Source organism: Camelina sativa, chromosome 6, assembly GCF_030686135.1.
Source record: "Camelina sativa cultivar CO46 ecotype springtype chromosome 6, ASM3068613v1".
NCBI lineage: Eukaryota > Viridiplantae > Streptophyta > Magnoliopsida > Brassicales > Brassicaceae > Camelina > Camelina sativa.
In genome coordinates this window covers 5143384-5161342 of record NC_141885.1, presented here as the reverse complement: position 1 = coordinate 5161342, position 17959 = coordinate 5143384, and the positions used below count along the sequence as shown (strand labels likewise).

Below are 17959 nucleotides of genomic sequence, written 5' to 3'. Positions count from 1 at the left end.
AGTCCGACATTTTGTATATATGCTACCACAATATATATATTTTTTAATGCGCAAGAGATCCTAAATTATTTTCCATACTGAAAATTAATTAAATAAAATATACAGTATTTTGTTTATCAGAAATTTAATGAGTGAGTGGGTGTTAGATAAACAAAACAATTTAGACTTTGGTTAATGGTTACTCTATATGTATCATTACGTAAAACCGAAAAAGTTTTTTAAAAGACAATTATCCAAAAAAAACTTGATACGATGGCATAGTTCAATACGATGTACTACACAATGCGGGTCCACTAAATCACATGCTTCACAAGTAGGCCTCGGCATTCGGGTATCCGATCGGATTGAGTTCGGATGTTCGGGTTTTCGGATGTAAAGATATAAAACTCGATCGGGTATTTTCTAATATCGGGTCAGATTCGGATCGGGTGTCTTCGGGTTTGGGTAATTTCGGGTTATTCGAAGTCATAAAAAAAAAAAATCTGTCTTGAAAAACAAAAAAAACTTTCTATCTTCCTCTTCTTGTCTCCTTCTTCTTCATCTCCCTTTTTCAACAAAAAAACTCTAGATTTGTTCATCCATGGCCACTACTTCAAAAATTAAATCCTTCAAATTCCCTACAAAATCTAATATTTATAGCAAATTATATGATATGATTCATATTTATCTTCCAACCTCACTCACTCTTCAAATCCCACAAACTATTTTTTTTTTTGTAGATTTGTTTGTCATGTTTCTACTAAAATTGATCTGGGTAATAAAAAAAATAAAACAATTATGGGTTCTGTTGATTAAGAAAGAAAAAAATAAATCAATTTTAGAATACATAATTATATATATATATATATAAATAATTAACGTTTTCATACTATGACATAAAACTAAGATGGCAAAATGGATTATGATAAACTTGTAAATGCCTAAGGTACTGGGTTCAAACCCACTTAGATGCATTTTTGTATTTATTTCGGGTTAGTTCGGATATCCGATCGAATTCGGGTAATACCCAAACCCGATCGGATCGAATTTCAAAGAAACTAAATGCGATCGTGTATTTAGTACTATCCGAATCCGAACCGAACTGCCTATTTCGGGTCGGATTCGGGTTCGGGTTTTGGATTAGGTTAAAAAGCCCAGGCCTATTCACAAGAATCACAACTGTGTCTACCTATTATCACAAATTGTTCTTATCTACTATATACCCTTCAATTTATTTTTCTTCTTAATAACGTGTTTCTTATAATCAAACAAACTACAACCAACGGATTAAGTCTGCAACAGCTTAGAATATATCTAGCATCGTTTCATCATTAATTCATTATATCATCTCCATACATTCATAACCATGATGATTTCACACGAGCTCATCATCTAACACCATAAATTCATCACCATATTCGTATATCTTCATCACATCACTTATATATAATATAGAAGTCATCATGTGCTACGCACGGATTTAGCTTACAATGTTGTTCAATTTTAGTAATTTAGAAATTATTAGTTTTTATTGTTTACTCAGCAATGGTTATTACTGTGATTTTAAAAATATACTGATCATTTTTGTTTTTTTTGGATTGATTTGTTTGGTGTTACTTGATTTTTCTTTTTATATATAGTATTAGACTATTACAACACATGAACAAAATTTTGATTGCATTGGTGATGGACTGATTAAGTTTCTCATCATATAATATTAATTTTAAATGTAGAGAAATTTGAGAACATCTTTCTAATATTGTGCGTCCATTGGTGATTTTCTCGTCAATATAATATTTTTATTTTTAATGTAACTTAAATATTTGTAATCTAATTTTATTTGGATACTTATTTTGTTATTTTTCTTTGCATTTGACCTTAAATAATAAATACAAAAGTATTAATATTTTAAAACATATTAAATTGCTTATTAATTATATTTAATTTTATTAAGTAGTTATATTTCATATCATATATGTGTTATCAATAATAAAATTATATATACTAATATAGTTTGTGAAAGTTTCACGATACTAAATTATATGTTAAACTTTGAGAACCGATTTTCCCTTTTTCAATTAAAATAATATTATTTATTTTCATTTATTATAATTATTAGAAACTCTATAATGGATTAAAAATTACACTAATTTTTGGATAAGTGTAAACATGCAATGGTTTTATTTCATCATCATTATAGATGCAATTGAATAAAATGAATAATCATGTTTGTCGTATCTACTTAGAAGACAAACAATAGGATATTATAATGTCAAATGTCATAATAATAAAAATTCTTAGAAAGTAAACTATTATATGTGAAAGTGAAAAAATGTTATAGAAATTTTTTGTTCTTTTATTTCTAAGATGGTTAATTCTAAAGCAATTTGATACTAAGATTGTTAAAAATATATGATACCAATATACAATTAACATATACTACTCAAAACTATAGAAGTCAAATTAATCATATATAGTATAGAAAAATGCAACTCATATCACACTATAATATAAAAAGACATCACAAGCTTAACAACATGATTTTTTAAGCATATAGTAATACAATTTTCCTTTGTTTATAATAAAGAGTAAAAATAAATCAAAATACATTATTAATGTTAAAATTGATTCTAAGTTAAGCATTTTTAGAATAGTTTAAGGTCAATCTCATATGTGTCAGTCTGACATTGGCTGGTGAAATTAACAAAAGAAAAAAAATTCGACCGAAGCTTTCGTTTTAGATTTTTCTTCCAATCGATTCAATCGGAAACCTCAAAATCGATTTCAATTTTTCGTTTCATATTTTCTTCCAAAATAATGAAGATTCTTAGAGCATGTTCAACGGTGGATACTAAGAAAAGATGCTTAAGGATGCTTGTAATTATAATATTTGGAAATAATTAAGTTAATTTTTTTTTAAGAAACGGTAAAGTGGCATACTCCAATAGTAGATCCTAATTTTGAGTTACTAAACAGTCCAAACATATTTCAACTTCTGAATTCAGTTTAGAAAATGGAATTCTGATGTCATATACTCCAAGAGATCTTCACACAGGATGCAATAATCTCTCAGCCTCATCGATCTTGTCGTGAAGACGCATTGGCGAATCCTGATCTGGTTGAGATATCAGCACATTCTGGACAGGAGGATCCACAAACCATGTCTATTGTTGCAGACGATAGTATTGCGCCTAATGTATCACAAGCGTCAACTACAGATGGCGAACCACAATTCTCATGTATATAGAGAAGATTCTAGAATAGAAGGCGTGTCAACTTGTGTACAAACTACTCTGAATGAATCATCTGAAGCAGCTGAGGAAGAGTCTCCTTCAGCAGTCAATGGAACAAGCGACACCTATATGCATAACGATGAAAGTGCACTGAAGTGTTTGAATAAAACAGTGGAGTCATCTAATCTCTCTAATGCGTTTGCGGTATTGGAGGAAGCAGTGGAAGCATAGGGAGTGGTGGAAACAGAGGAAATAGAGGAGGTTTCAGGGGCGACATCCAATATAGTTGAGGATTCTGCGAGGGTTCCTATCCAATCGGAATTGATGGTCAAGTCAAAGGAACCGCCAGGGGAGGTTTCTCTATGTCCCTCTTTACCGCGGGAGTCGAAAACAGCTCACAAGGTTTTTCAGAAGCCTTCTTCTCAATCGAATAGGACTGTTCCTAAAGATCAGCGGAAGAAGCATACTCACAAATCTAATTAAATGTCGCTCTTCTTTTGGAATGTGCGTAGTCTAAAGAAATCTACAAAGCATTCCGTCATAAAGAAGTGGGTGGATGAGGGTCAGTTTCAATTGGGGTGTGTTTTGGAGACTAGAGTCAAGGAAAGAAAAGCAATGAGTCTTGGGAATAAGGTGTTTAGAGGTTGGTCTTTATTAACCAATTATGAGCATCATCACTTGGGACGCATTTGGGTGGTCTGGAGGGGTAATGTGAGGCTTACTCCGTTTTCTAAAACTAGTCAATTAATCACGTGCTCTGTCAAACTGGAGGAGCAGGATACTGAATTTTTCTGAACATTTGTCTATGCTTCGAACTGTGTCGAGGGTAGAAAGGAGTTGTGGGAGGATTTGAGAGCTCATCACGATTCTCCGGTAATTTTGAATGAGCCTTGGTTGGTATAGGGGGTTTTAATGTGAATTTGGAGATTGATGAACATTCAGAGGTGGACACGCGACCTGCTATCTCTGCACGGATGCGTGATTTTTGGACCATGGTAAATGATTGTCAGTTGCAGGACTTGGCTTATCATGGTCTTTTATTCACTTGGAGTAACAAACAAGATGGTAACTTGATATCCAAGAAATTGGATCGAGTGTTAGTTAATGATAAATGGTCCTCCTCATTTCTGCAATATTACAGTGTGTTTGAAGCAGGAGGCATATCGGATCACCTCCGCTGTCGAATTCAGTTGAATCAGGTAGCTGGTCTGAGTCACTCACGTCGACCTTTCAAGTTTGTGAATGCCCTTGTGGAGATGGAGGAATTTAAACCCATTGTGGAAGAATTCTGGGATGAATCAGAGGATATCTTTTTGTCTACATCGTCCCTCTTCCGGTTCTCAAAGAAGTTGAAGCTTTTGAAAACCAAAATTCACTGTCTAGCTAGAGAGAAGATGAGTAATCTGTCCAAGAGGGCTAAAGAAGCTTTTGAGGTTTGTGTCAGAAGCAAGAGATCACTATGACCTCACCTTCTGTTCACGCATTGGAGCAGGAGAAAGAAGCTTATGCTCGGTGGGACCATGTCTCAGCGCTTGAAGAAAAATTCTTGAAGCAGAAATCCAAATTGCATTGGTTCCAGATAGGGGATCACAATAATAAAGCTTTTCATCAAGTCGTGGCTACAAGGGAGGCAGTAAATACGATTCGGGAGATCGTCACTCAGGATGGAAAACTGGTTAAAACCAAAGAGGAGATCCAGCTGGAGGCTGAAACTTTTTTCCAAACATTTTTGCAAACAATTCCAGCCGACTATAAGGGAATGTCAGTGGATAGTCTTGAAGAATTATTACCATTTTGTTGCTCTGCAGATGATTGCAGTTGGCTCACACGGGTGGTCACGGGGGAGGAGATCAAAAATGTTTTGTTTGCCATGCCCAGCGACAAATCACCAGGGCCAGACGGGTATATTGTGGAATTTTATAAGGCGGCTTGTTATGTGGTTGGAGCTGATTTAATTATCGCGGTCCAGTCCTTCTTTGCTAAAGGCTTTCTACCTAAGGGAATCAACTCAATCATACTTGCTCTCATTCCAAAAAAGAAGGAGGCAAAGGAGATGCAGGATTACCGACGTATCTCTTGCTGTAACGTCCTCTCTAAACTCATCTCCAAGATTATTGTTAATTGATTGAAGTGCATACTACCTAAATTTATAGATGGGAATCAATCTGCATTTATGAAAGATAGGCTGCTTATTGAGAATGTTATGCTGGCAACCAAAATAGTGAAGGATTATCACAAAGATAACATCTCGTCACAGTGTGCAACGGAAGTTGATATCTCCAAAGCGTTTGATTCTGTGCAGTGGTCCTCTCTGTTTAATGTGCTACAGGCTTTGAGTTTTTCTCCTTAGTTCATAGGCTGGATCTCGTTATGCATAACTACTGCTTCCTTCTCTGTCCAGGTAAATGGTGAGCTTGCAGGCTATTTTTGTAGTGCTAGGGGACTACGCCAAGGCTGCTCTCTCCCACCGTACTTGTTTGTCATATGTATAGATGTGCTTTCAAAAATGCTAGATAAAGCAGCAGGGGTTCATGATATGGGATACCACCCTAGCTGTAAGAATTTGCATTTAACGCATCTCTGTTTTGTCGATGATCTCATGATATTAACAGATGGAAAGGTTAGATCAGTTGATGGTATAGTCAAAGTTCTGAATCTTTTTGCCCAACGATCAGGCCTAACAATTAGTATGGAAAAAACTACATTGTATCTTGGAGGTGTATCATCAGAGTGTAGTGAGATTATGAGTAGTCGTTATAACTTTGCCTTGGGGGAACTCCCTGTGCGGTATCTTGGACTTCCTTTAGTCACTAAGAGGCTCACAAATGCGGACCTCACTCCATTATTTGACCAAATACGCAATAGAGTAGGCACATGGACTTCACGTTACCTTTCGTTTGCAGGTAGACTCAATCTTGTGAATTCGGTTTTATGGAGTACGACTAATTTCTGGATGAGTGCCTTTCGATTACCTCGGGAGAGTATGAGACAGCTGGATAGTATATGGTCCGCCTTTTTGTGGTCAGGGCCACATTTGAACACTTGGATATGGAAAAAATTGCTGAAGTATCGCGACTTTGCGAAAAACTTTGTGAAGGTAGAGGTACAGTGCGGGGCTCAGAATTCCTTCTGGTATGACAATTGGTCACCGCTGGGTTGTCTGTTGAATAAAGTGGGTTCACGGGGTATGATTGATTTGGGTGTTAGAGAACATATGACTCTTCAGGAGTTATGGTACTGTCGGAGGAGGAGGGTACTTTTCAGCGGTATCAGATGAGGTCTACTCAGACTGATACGGTTTTATGGCATGGCAAGGGGGATGTTTTCAAAACAACATTTTGTACAAAGGACACTTGGAATCATATTCGAACAACTTCAAACAAAGTGGATTGGCATAAGGGGGTCTGGTTTCTTCATGCAACTCCAAAATACACTTTCTGTACTTGGCTCTCTATGCATAATAGATTATCGACAGGGGATAGGATGATGCATTGGAATAATGGCATGTCTTATGAGTTGTGTGTTTTGTTCTACGCCAGTCGAGACCAGGGAACACTTGTTTTTCTCCTATCCATATACGACTGTAGTATGGACTGGTATAGCAAGGCCTCTCTATAAGGCCCTCCGATCGAGTCCATGGTTTCTTAATTAGATACACCTTTCAGCTCACCTTATACTCTGTTTGGCAGGAGCGCAATGCTCGACGACATGGGGAGGTTCCCGCCTCTCCGACTGCTCTACTTGGTCGGCTAGACAAACAAGTGCATGCCCAACTTCTAGCTATTGAACGTTTGGGTGATGCTCGCTATGCTACGGGTCTTCAGGCATGGTTTGCCACCCGTTACTAGATGCATTTTGCAGAATGTTTCCTCTAAATCTCTACAAGGATTACCTTTTTTAGCAAAATTCAAATTTCTGTAAGGTTAAACTTAAAAATGCAGATGTAAAACGTTATTTTCTTTTGAATATAATTTAACATTTATTCAAAAAATAAATCAGTAGAGGCACCACTTGCAGAGGAAGTATCATTAGAAGCTGACTGTTCAATTGAGTGTTACTAATCTCGATCAACTTAAAGACATTCAACAAACATATATTCTTTTATTCTTCTTTTTTCTTCTTTTTTTTAATGGCGAACGGCTGGTTCCCTTCGGACCGTACTTCCAATCTGATCCCTCCTTCAACATTGGTTGAAGGCAGCTCCAATCGTCCTCCTCATTTTCCCCTGACCTTCCAGACCACAACCTTCTTCCCTCCCTTTCCGATTTCCCCCCTCTCTCTCCTATCTCTCCCGACTCTGCTCTCAAATCCCCTGAAACTGCTTACTTGGAGCCTGAGCGAGTGATTCTAGCGTTTCCTGTTCAACACAAGTCTACTGTAGTGGTTGTAAATCCCCAGGCACAAGCAATTCTCAATTCTTATTACAAAACCTTGGGTCAAAACCCTAGATCTGAATCTACTTCTACAGTACCGGAAAGTAAAACAGTACTTGATGGCAAGGTGGCTGCTCAAACTGATGGACTACTTTGCACACCTCCGCCAAAGGTAACTCGTCGATACATCAAGGACCTGTCGTTGTGTAACTCTTTTATGCAAGTAGCTGCTTCTGCGAGTCAAGGTTGTGCAACTGCTCCGCAATTATCCAAGGCCTCAACCTCTATCCTCCCAACTCCTTCTCCCACCAATCAACATCCTTTTCAACCTTCCCCCATAAACCATAATCTCTCTCCCTCTACCCTTGCTCCCATAAATCAACAACCCTCTCCCACTCCCCTTGCTCCTATTGCTCATATTCATGCCCCTACTGCGAATATCCCAAACGCTACTACAGCCTAGCGACCTGTGGAGAATTCAAATAAGAAAGCTCCGGAGACTATCACAAGGAATAATCAAGAAAAAACTTTAGCGCAAAAACTGAAAACTGCAGCAGATAGATCCCTTACGCGTCTAGCTCCAGTGGAGTTCTCCCCTGATGGAAAGCCTAGAGTTTATATATCAGATTCAGTATTTCAAGAAGGAGCAGATATTCACAAAGACTTCATAATCGGGAGATTTAAAGGTCGATTGCCAACTTACAAGCATATTCAAAGTGTTCTAAGCCATATATGGGGTAGAGGTCAGTGGCTTGAAATCCATCTCAATCATTCGAACAACTCTATGTTAGTGAGACTTCCAAATGAGTATCTGCGAGCAAAGGTTATAGAGAAGAAAATGTGGTATATTGGTGAATGTATGTTCTTAGTAGCCCAATGGAATGCATTAGGAGGAGTGAATACTGACCTTGAAGCAATCCCCATATGGGCACCTTAAAGGCATGCCATTTGACCTAATGCATCATAAAGGCATAAGTTTTCTGGCAGGTCTTGTGGGGGAGCCAAATGAAATGGATGAGTTTACAAAGAACTTAGTAAGCTTATTTGTTGCGCATGTAAAGGTTGAGAGAAATCTGAATGAGCCTCTGCCATCGTCAGTCGAAGTTGTGTGGGAAAATGGTGATGTCATAACCATAGAGGTTGAATATCCTTGGGTCCCTCCTACGTGCTCTCAATGTAAGGAGATTGGACATGTTATTCGCTTCTGTCCACTAGCTCCATCCTGGATGCAGTCAGAAAAAACAAATGAAACCGAGACAAACAAGGGTAAAGAAGAAGTCTATCTCGGTTGGTTCATCTCCTGATCAGACAGTGCTAGAAAAAGGATCCTCATCTCTCCCCCCCTGTAGTTGCAAACGCCACCAACAAAGCACCTTATCCGCCTGCCTCTCCTTGTGATCCTCCCTTGCCTGAAAATAGACCTCCAAACCAAACCAAAACAGTCAAACAAAAAAAACATATTAAAGTAGACCCTTCTCTTTTGCCACCCTCTGAAATAAAAACACATAACCTTTATGTTGTTCTAGCCCCCCCCCCCCCCCCTAATAAACCCCTTGTACCCATTCCTTTGCCAATCACCTCAGATAATGTACCTACTGATATGGTGATTGACCTGACCCCTCCTCTTTGTATTATATCTGGAGATTCTCCCCCTACTCAAGGAGGGGATCTTCAAAGTTCCTAACCTCTTATAGTTCCTATGTCTATACAACCTATTTGTTGGAACATCTGAGGTCTGAATGACACGGATAAGCATCGCCCTTTTGCGTCCTGGCTAGCTATTAATAAGCCTAGTTTTGGTGCCCTATTAGAAACCCATATTAAGGAACCAAACTTGAACCGTGTTATGAATCAAGCTTGTCCTGGTTGGAGTTACACTTCGAATCATAATTCTAATGAGGATGGTCGTATTGTACTTATCTGGAAGGCACCGACAATAGTAATTGTTCTTCATCAGTCCAAGAACCTGCTCACCTGCGAAATCTCATTACAAGGTGGACATTGTTTCTACTTCACAGTCATCTATGCTCCGAACCAAAGTGATGAGATAACTGACCTTTGGTGTGAACTCTTGAGGCTACATCAGAGCTTGATGCTTGGTACCATCCCATGGGCACTCTGTGGAGATTTCAATCCGATAATCCATCCAGCAGAGAATTCCAACCCGAATATCAATCATTTTTCGCATGTTATAGCTCCGTGACTGTCTTTTGCAATTAGAGCTATTTGATCTGCGATTTCAAGGTCCCCTGTTCACCTGGACAAACAAAAACATCACAAATCTGATAGCGAAAAAGCTAGACAGAGTTCTTGTTAACAATCACTGGCTCACCTTGTATCCTGATAGTGTCGTCTCTTTCCTATCTCCAGATTTTTCTGACCACTCTCCTAGCCTCATAAACCTATTCGCTTCCCTTCCCATCTCTTGCACCAAAACTTTCAAGTTTTTCAATTTCCTAACCAAGCTCCATAACTTTCGTCCCATGACTGAAACTGCTTGGAATCAGATTGGAAGTACATCTCCCTTGGAGCCTTGTTTGTCCACATTGAGTGCAAAACAAAAAACACTTAAAAGAGAGTTAAAAACACTTGCGAGGGAGAATTACTCTGACATCCAAAACAGAGTATGAGAGACTAATATTTTGCTTCAATCTGTGCAGGTTCAGGCTTTGACGACCCCTACTTTTGCGCTTTTTGAACAAGAGAAGGACATTCACACAAAATGGAATTTTCTTAGAACAATAGAAGATGCTTTCTTCATGCAAAGGTCAATGATTAATTGGCTCAAAGAGGGTGACCTTAAAACTTCCTACTTCCACATAATTATGTAGATGAGAAACGCCTTTAATGCAATCCGCAGCTTCACTTCTCTCTCTGGCTCTGTGATTGATGATCCCTTAGAGATGAGCTCCCTTGCGGTTAATCACTTTAAGACACTACTAGCAAGGGTTTCCATACCGGGTATTTTGCCCAAGTAAGTTAATTAGTTTGAAAATTTTTCCCATTCCCATTGCTCAAATCTTGAAATTTCCCTAACGAAATCAACCAAAAAATGTCAGAAGGCTACGCAATTGAGCTCTACTTCGATCCAGCACAACCAAGTCTTGAAAGCTTAGAACGTCTTCGGTCTTCGTCAAATCAGCACAAACCTAATCAGCAACGAGTCTCGTCCACACATAACTTTATTCTCAACTCCATTCATAATAGATTTAACAAAGCTTGAACCAATCATCAAATCATTCTCATCGAAACAAGAACCAATCGCACTCTCTTTATCTTCACTAGGAAGCTTTTCAAACAACAGCGATGCTCTGTTTCTTTCGCCGATGCCTTCTCTCCAGCCTCAGGTTCAGTTATGTGAAGCTATGACTAAAGAAGGATTTGAGATTGGTGAAGAGTATCGTACTGATTCTTCGGTTCTGTTTTGTCATGTGGCTCTTGATGGGCATAAGTCACGTATGGCTGAAGTGTTTTTGGTTTTGAGAGATTTTGATGTAACGCCCCGACCGCCACTTCTTAATGGGCCCTATATCCAATTCCAGTCCATGGGCCCATCTCTTTTATGGGCCTCACGTCCTCTCACTAGACCCGTGAGTGCATCAATATCCGATGCTAGCCTGGGCATAAAATCCGAATCCAAAAATCTGAACCGTATCCGAACCGAAGTAAGCGGATTAAAACCAAAGCGATATTAAAGAAATAACTGATCGGTTCTTGGCTTTCATTATTTTGGGGATCGGTTATTGTCCGATCCGAACCGATATCCAATAGATATCCAAATATAACCGAACATATAAGAAATAGTATGATATTCCGATAAATATGCCTCATATCTTTTATGTATTTATAAGGTTCTATGAGAATCTTGTCATTTACTTAATTTCTATCTTTTTTTTTTTTGTTTTAATACTCCATTAGTATGATCATCTGGGTACAATAAGATTAAAAAGTATTCGAATAAAACATTGTCCAATAACTTTTGGTTTAATTTTGTTTATCGACAATCATATCCGAACCGATCCGAATTCCGAATTCTTTGAACTGAAACGGAACCGAATTTTATAAATACCTGAATGTTAGAGTCAATATCCAAAAAATCCCAAATCCAAATAATCCGAACCGAATCCGATCTGATATCTGAACGCCCAGGCCTTCCGACGGCCAGGTTGCTATGACCGGGAGGTTTTTAATATTTGTTACCGTCCCTACAAATCACCACATGATCTTTTCCTGTCTTTTATCCTCACTTGCACAGTTGCGACAAACACTTCCCGGATGGTCACCCATCCTAAGACTACTACATCTCAAGCACGCTTAACTCTAGAGTTCTCTCAGAACCCTTGACCGAAAAGATAAGTGCACTTTGTTGACACATGTGGTCAAATCAATTCTTTTATACCTCTTCGAATGTCCCTGAAACCGTGGTGTCACAATTCAACCCTACTAACATATCACAACGTCCTTGTTGTGCACCATGACCGTAACCCCCGACGGTGTGAGCCCACTCGACTCTACACTTGTCTGAATTTGGCTCTAATACCACTTGTAACGCCCCGACCGCCACCTTTTAGTGGATCCCATCTCCATCCCAGTCCATGGCCCATCTCTTTAATGGGTCTCACGTCCTCTCACTAGGCCTGTGAATCCATCCATATCTGATGGTCGGGTTGCTATGTAAAGACTTGTTATCATCCATACAAATCACCACATGATTTTTCCCTGTGTTTTGTCCTCACTCGCACAGTTCCGGAATGTCACCTTCCGGAAGGTCACCCATCCTAAGACTACTCCAGCTCAAGCACGTTTAACTCTGGAGTTCTCTTAGGACCCTTGAATGAAAAGATAAGTGCACTTTGGTGACATAGGTGGTCAAATCAATTCTTTTAAACCTCTCCACATGTTCCTGAAACCGGGGTGTCATATTTTGAAGCTTCCTGTGAATGGTTATGCTATGGATATTGGGTTGGTTGAGTTTTCTCCTGTTCGTGAAGTCTTCTCTTTGGTCTTGGTAACAATTTGGAGTCTTGTATGAGCCGCGTATAAGCCGTGTATGGAAACCATTGCTAGGAGAGGAGGGGGTTTATATATGGAAACCCTTTTGACCTAGCTTCCCAGACCTGCCCGATGGTCTACTCGATGGGGTACACGAGGGTGAAGTCGTATTACTCCTCGGGTGGATCTTTGGGTTGTTCTTCATGCTCTCGGATCCTCCTCGATCGTGTTGGGGTTCAGACTTGTTCTTGCAGCTCGATGGCTCCTTCGGGTACATGCTCGGATTGTCCTTGTTTTTCCTCATTTTTGGCTCTTTAGCACCTGTTTTCATCCAAAATATGCAAGTGCATAAATGCAACACCCTAAATGGTCTAAAAGTGAATTCCTACAGTTAAAAACCTAAAAATGCTAAGTTAGAGGTATGAACAATGCAAAATATGGACAAAAAAGGATGCTAAAAACATATAAATTAGAGAGTTATCACCGACTAATCCCTTTTCGATCCTGGTCAGTGACAGTTCAAAACCTCATGCGCTACAGAGGCTCTCGTGACTCTAGGAAACTAGCTCTGTTAGGATGGCAAGCTATGATCTACACTCTCTGGACGGAGAGGAATCATCGGCTTCACCGCAATAGCTTCAAGTCTGTTGATCTCCTTCTTCGTCAAGTCGACACAACCATCCGGAACAAAGCTTCAAGCTTGCGATACGTCAACTTGGAACAATCCTTAACCCTTCTGCAACTCTGGTTCTCCGGAGGAGGAGCGCCGACAACAACAACTTAGACAAACCTAATTCTAGTGATGGTTCACGACTACATTGATTGGCTTTTGGATTGATTTCAGGTGCAATAATAGAGACTGGTTTGAGGTGGTTATTGCCCAACCGTAAATCTGGTTCAAATTTAACTATTGGTTCAACATTTGGTTTCTTCCTAACTATGGGTTTCTTACTTTTTTTTTTTTTTTTAATTTTTAAATATGAGTTTGTAATTTTTCTGCTTATCGGGCTTCCGAATTGGGTTTCGGCCCTGTAAAACCTTTGCAATTTAAATTGAATGTATTTTAACAAAAAAATAAAACATATATTCTTTTAAATCTATCTTTGCCCGTCTATGTTTTTGATTAGCAGAGGAGCTTCCTCTAAAAGTTACAATAATTGGGTCTCTTCTTTTGATTTTCCCCACATCACAGTGTAAAACCCTAATGATATCAAAATTCCCCCGACCAAACTGCGACATTAACCACAAAACAAGGAAGCATCAGATGTTTGGCTTTTCTTATTTCAAGTGTATGTAAAGATTATTGATTCATATATATACCTTCCGAGGTAAAAAATATCGCCAAGAAAAATCGCTCCCATAATTACTGCTATTAAAATCGATAAAGGTCTGAATATTGCTAAGTAAACAGGTCCTTTGTTACGTACAGCCCACAGATGAATAGCATAATATCCTGGATTAAATATTCCCTGAAAAAAATGGTTAAATATAAACTGTTTTAGGATCGAAATTAAAAAGAATATATATATATATTTCTTAGCAGTATTAGTACATACCCCAAAAATTATGCAAACTAATGCAATGTCAAATTGAATAATCCATACGCTCGGATTGTTCTTTTCTGCTACGAGTCCGATCAATGACGTCAAGAATGAAGCAATCAGAAAATAGTAGAACGAGACCGTGAATGGTGCTGGATATATCTTCATTATGTGTGCCTGTTCAAATCAATATAATTAATCTATTGTGCATCAATATTATGAGTAAAATATTAGTTTATGTTGTGTATCAAGATATCAAGTAAAACGGATTAATATGGTATTACTTGGAGAATGAAAGCAACCGGAACGAGGGTGTCTTTGATGGCTAAAAGACAACCACCTTTGATCCAATCGGAGTTTGAGGATGATAATGACGGAAGAAGCTGACGGAGTTGTAGAAACGACGGAGAAGATGAGGGGAAGACACGTGGACCATGGTAGAGAACCACCACAAGTGCACCAACTAGTGAAACTAGTGTCCCAACCATTTTGGCTACACTACTCCTTGCTTTGAAAGATGCTTTCTCCATTCTGATTTTTTGTTTCACAAATTGAAAACATATGAAACATATGAAGAAATATTTTGCTAAACGGTAAATTTAATCCTTTTAATTATAGAAATGACTATTTTTGTAATTTCTATTATCTATGGTCTTTGTAATAGAACCTAACTCTATACTATATATATATATATATATACAAATATATTTTTTCAAAATATTCATTTGGATTTCTGTTAAATGAATATACACATTTTTATCACATTTAAGTATAATATATAACCATACGATAATAGATCCGACCTTTATAATAAATTACTTGTTTTGATAAACTAAAAATATTATGGTGAATTTTTAATTGGCAGCATCGAAAACTTTTGTGGTGTGTTTTTGTGTCTGGTTCTCGTAATAGCCACCCGAAAACTAAAATGTCGTGGATCAAATGTATACTCTATAAAGAAATAAGAGGGAAGACTTGGTATTTTTCTAGAATTTTAGTTACCTCCCGGATCTTTTCTCATAATATTATACGGTAGTTTTCACACTCTCAAGTTCTCGATGGTTTGCTTGGTGTGAATCGGTAATCTCATGAAAAATTACTTGAATATATGACCTCACTTTTGAAAATCTAAGTATACTTCAGCGTCATACATGGAGTCTGCACATCGAGTTACGCTTCAGTTATGTTCTACTTCGATGTATATTCTTATTATGTTATAGTTCTTTTTTATATATTGGTAAACACAATGAATTTATCTATTAAAACGTTAGAACCCTAGAACTACAAACTGTAAATGGCATTTAATTTACGAACGACATGTTATTACAGTTTTACACCATTTATCTATCCATTCTGAGCCTATAAATAATATATATGTATTTAGTAGTTTCACCAACGACTGCTGGCTATAGTAGCGTTGTCATTACAACTTTAAGTAACATTTTATAACAAGTGAGTGTCCATTTGCAAAAAGAATGTCACATGTGGTACTAAATCTGTAAATGGAAGAGATAACTCTACGTGGCTCCATTTGTCCTAATGTTCATGATTATCATGGTCCACTGTGTCCCACAATGAAAATGGATCGAATTGCGTTGGACGTAAATATTGGGTTGCTTTCTCTTTTGAAAATGGATCCGCAAAAATTCAATATTAATTTAATTCGGTAGTTAGTTGGAAAACGAACGAAGATCCACTAAATATAAATATAGCTTCTGCCACGTCTACCACTACGCAATACCAGTAAATACTTTTCTGTTTTTGTCGGCATACCTGTAAATACTTTAATGTGACTATTGTGAATTTTATATCATATATAATTTTTTTTTCTGTTAATGGGTAGAAGATTTCTAATATTACTAATGAACATCTACATGATAACTGTAAAGAAAAAAAAAACAGGACTATGAATCAATACAATAAAACCTGAAGATAATGGCGAGGATGAAGGTAATAGCAGGATTGATATTGCTAATGGCTGAAGATAATGTTGGGCTGCTGTATTCGATGCCTATGAATCCTGTGATTAGATACGTCGATCTGCTCATTTATATTTAGCAAAAGGTAATATATATTAGTAACACTTTCAGTTTAATAAGAAATAGCTTTGATAGAAATATAGGAAAATAATGAAATACTCAAAATCTGAAGAAGAAAGTATAAGAAGTGTAGTTGGCTTTACCCTAGCAACCCAAGAACTCCTATTTTACAAAGAATTGAGAAACTTAGTGGAGGAAGTGATCTTAATCTGCAAAAAAAAAAAAAAAAAAAAAAAAAAACAAATCATCAAATGAATTTTTTTGACAAAACAAGAAACAATCAAATATAGTTGATCAACTGTTGTTTTTTTAAAGTTAAAATTTAGAAACCTGTAAGAGAAGATGTGAGGAGCAAGAAGAACAAGAGAGCCAATGAGATAAGAATAGACAAGGAATGTATAAGAATTAAGGCCTTTTAAATTTGCTGCTTTAAACAGAGTATTCATCACAACATTTCCGGTTTCAGTCGCCAACATCGCCGTCAATAACGCGGCGTCTCTCCCACGGAGACTAATGGAGGCCATTTTTCGTAAAAAAGATAGCAAGTTTAATGTGTGCAACGGAGAGAAGCCTTATAAAACTCTAGCAGATTTCTTTAAAAAATATCATTTATTAAAACTTTGGTGGACCTTCCTATCATTTGGTCTCTCTCTCCTAGTTGTAGTGTGGGATGATAATTTGAATAATTTATATTTGTTCATGCTTATTGGACCTTCTCAAGCATTGTATTTCTTTTTGTTTACTAATGAACAAAATTGAGTAACAATCTCATAAACCTAAATATTTAAATTAAATTCATATAGCCATAACTCAACATGTATCAAGAGGGTTACAACTATATGGGCTAAGAGCAGACCTAAGCTAAAATTAAGAAAACCTAGCGGATGCTTTTGTCAACACCATTGATGGACGATAGTGATGAGAAATTCCTTTAAATACCACTAAAAATGTTTTTTTTCCAAAATTATCACAAATACAAAAAAATTGATTTTTAAAGATGTAAAACATTTTTTTTTTATATTTGGGTTGACATATTTAGTGTTAAGATACAGTTTTTAGGGGTAGGGTTTAGTATTTAGAAATTAAGAATTAATTTTTAGTATTAGAACTTTAATTCAATTATGAAGTATTTTTGGAAAAAATTATATTTTAATGGTATTTTTGGAAAAAAAACTAAATTGTAGTATTTCTGGAATAAAAATCTATTTTAATGGTATTTATGACAATTGACATTTCGTTATTATGTTTATGATATATAATCTCTCGTGCAATCAAATTATTGTGGTGGCGTTGTAAGGGTTGAGGGATATGACACTTTGCTTCATCCGTATCACAGGCTTGGAGAGATCTCTCGTGTAAAATTTTGGTGGACCTTCCTCCAATCATTTGGTCTCTCCATGTTGACTTGTACGTGAAATGATAATTTGAATCATTTATATTTGCGCATGCTTATTGGACCTTCCCAAGCATGGTACTTTTTCCCCCTAAGCCCTGCAAAATCCTGGATCGAACAAATCCGATCCCTAACTCATTATTCTAAAATTAGAATTAATAAGGACATTTTCAAAAATACCTTTTTTTAATCATAACAACCGAAACCTAACCTACGAAGAAATCGGATTGTTTACTAATGAACTAGATTGAGTAACAATCTCATGAACCTAAATATTTAAATTAATATCATATAACCATAATTCAACAAGTATCGCGAAGGTTATGACTACATAGGCTCCGAGCAGGCCTCAATTAAAATTAAGGCCCAATTTTGTTCACCAAACATGAGTACTAAAAAAAACTCTAGC

General features: G+C 37.2%; 1 protein-coding gene and 1 pseudogene across 1 annotated transcript; one reads left to right on the top strand and one right to left on the bottom strand.

The window, feature by feature from the left end:
* The first annotated feature begins 10637 nt into the window (after positions 1–10637).
* LOC104698714 (uncharacterized) lies at positions 10638–13467 on the top strand (annotated as a pseudogene).
* A 171-nt stretch (positions 13468–13638) lies between these two features.
* On the bottom strand, positions 13639–16927 carry LOC104790462 (WAT1-related protein At3g28130). The gene is made up of 7 exons (XM_010516221.3): positions 16488–16927; positions 16301–16366; positions 16045–16158; positions 14403–14649; positions 14134–14295; positions 13898–14046; positions 13639–13807 (listed from the first exon to the last, which is right to left on the bottom strand). Exons 1-7 carry the CDS (start codon positions 16679–16681, stop codon positions 13726–13728), a joined length of 1014 nt encoding a protein of 337 aa, XP_010514523.1. The 5' UTR covers positions 16682–16927; the 3' UTR covers positions 13639–13725.
* Positions 16928–17959: the final 1032 nt, after the last annotated feature.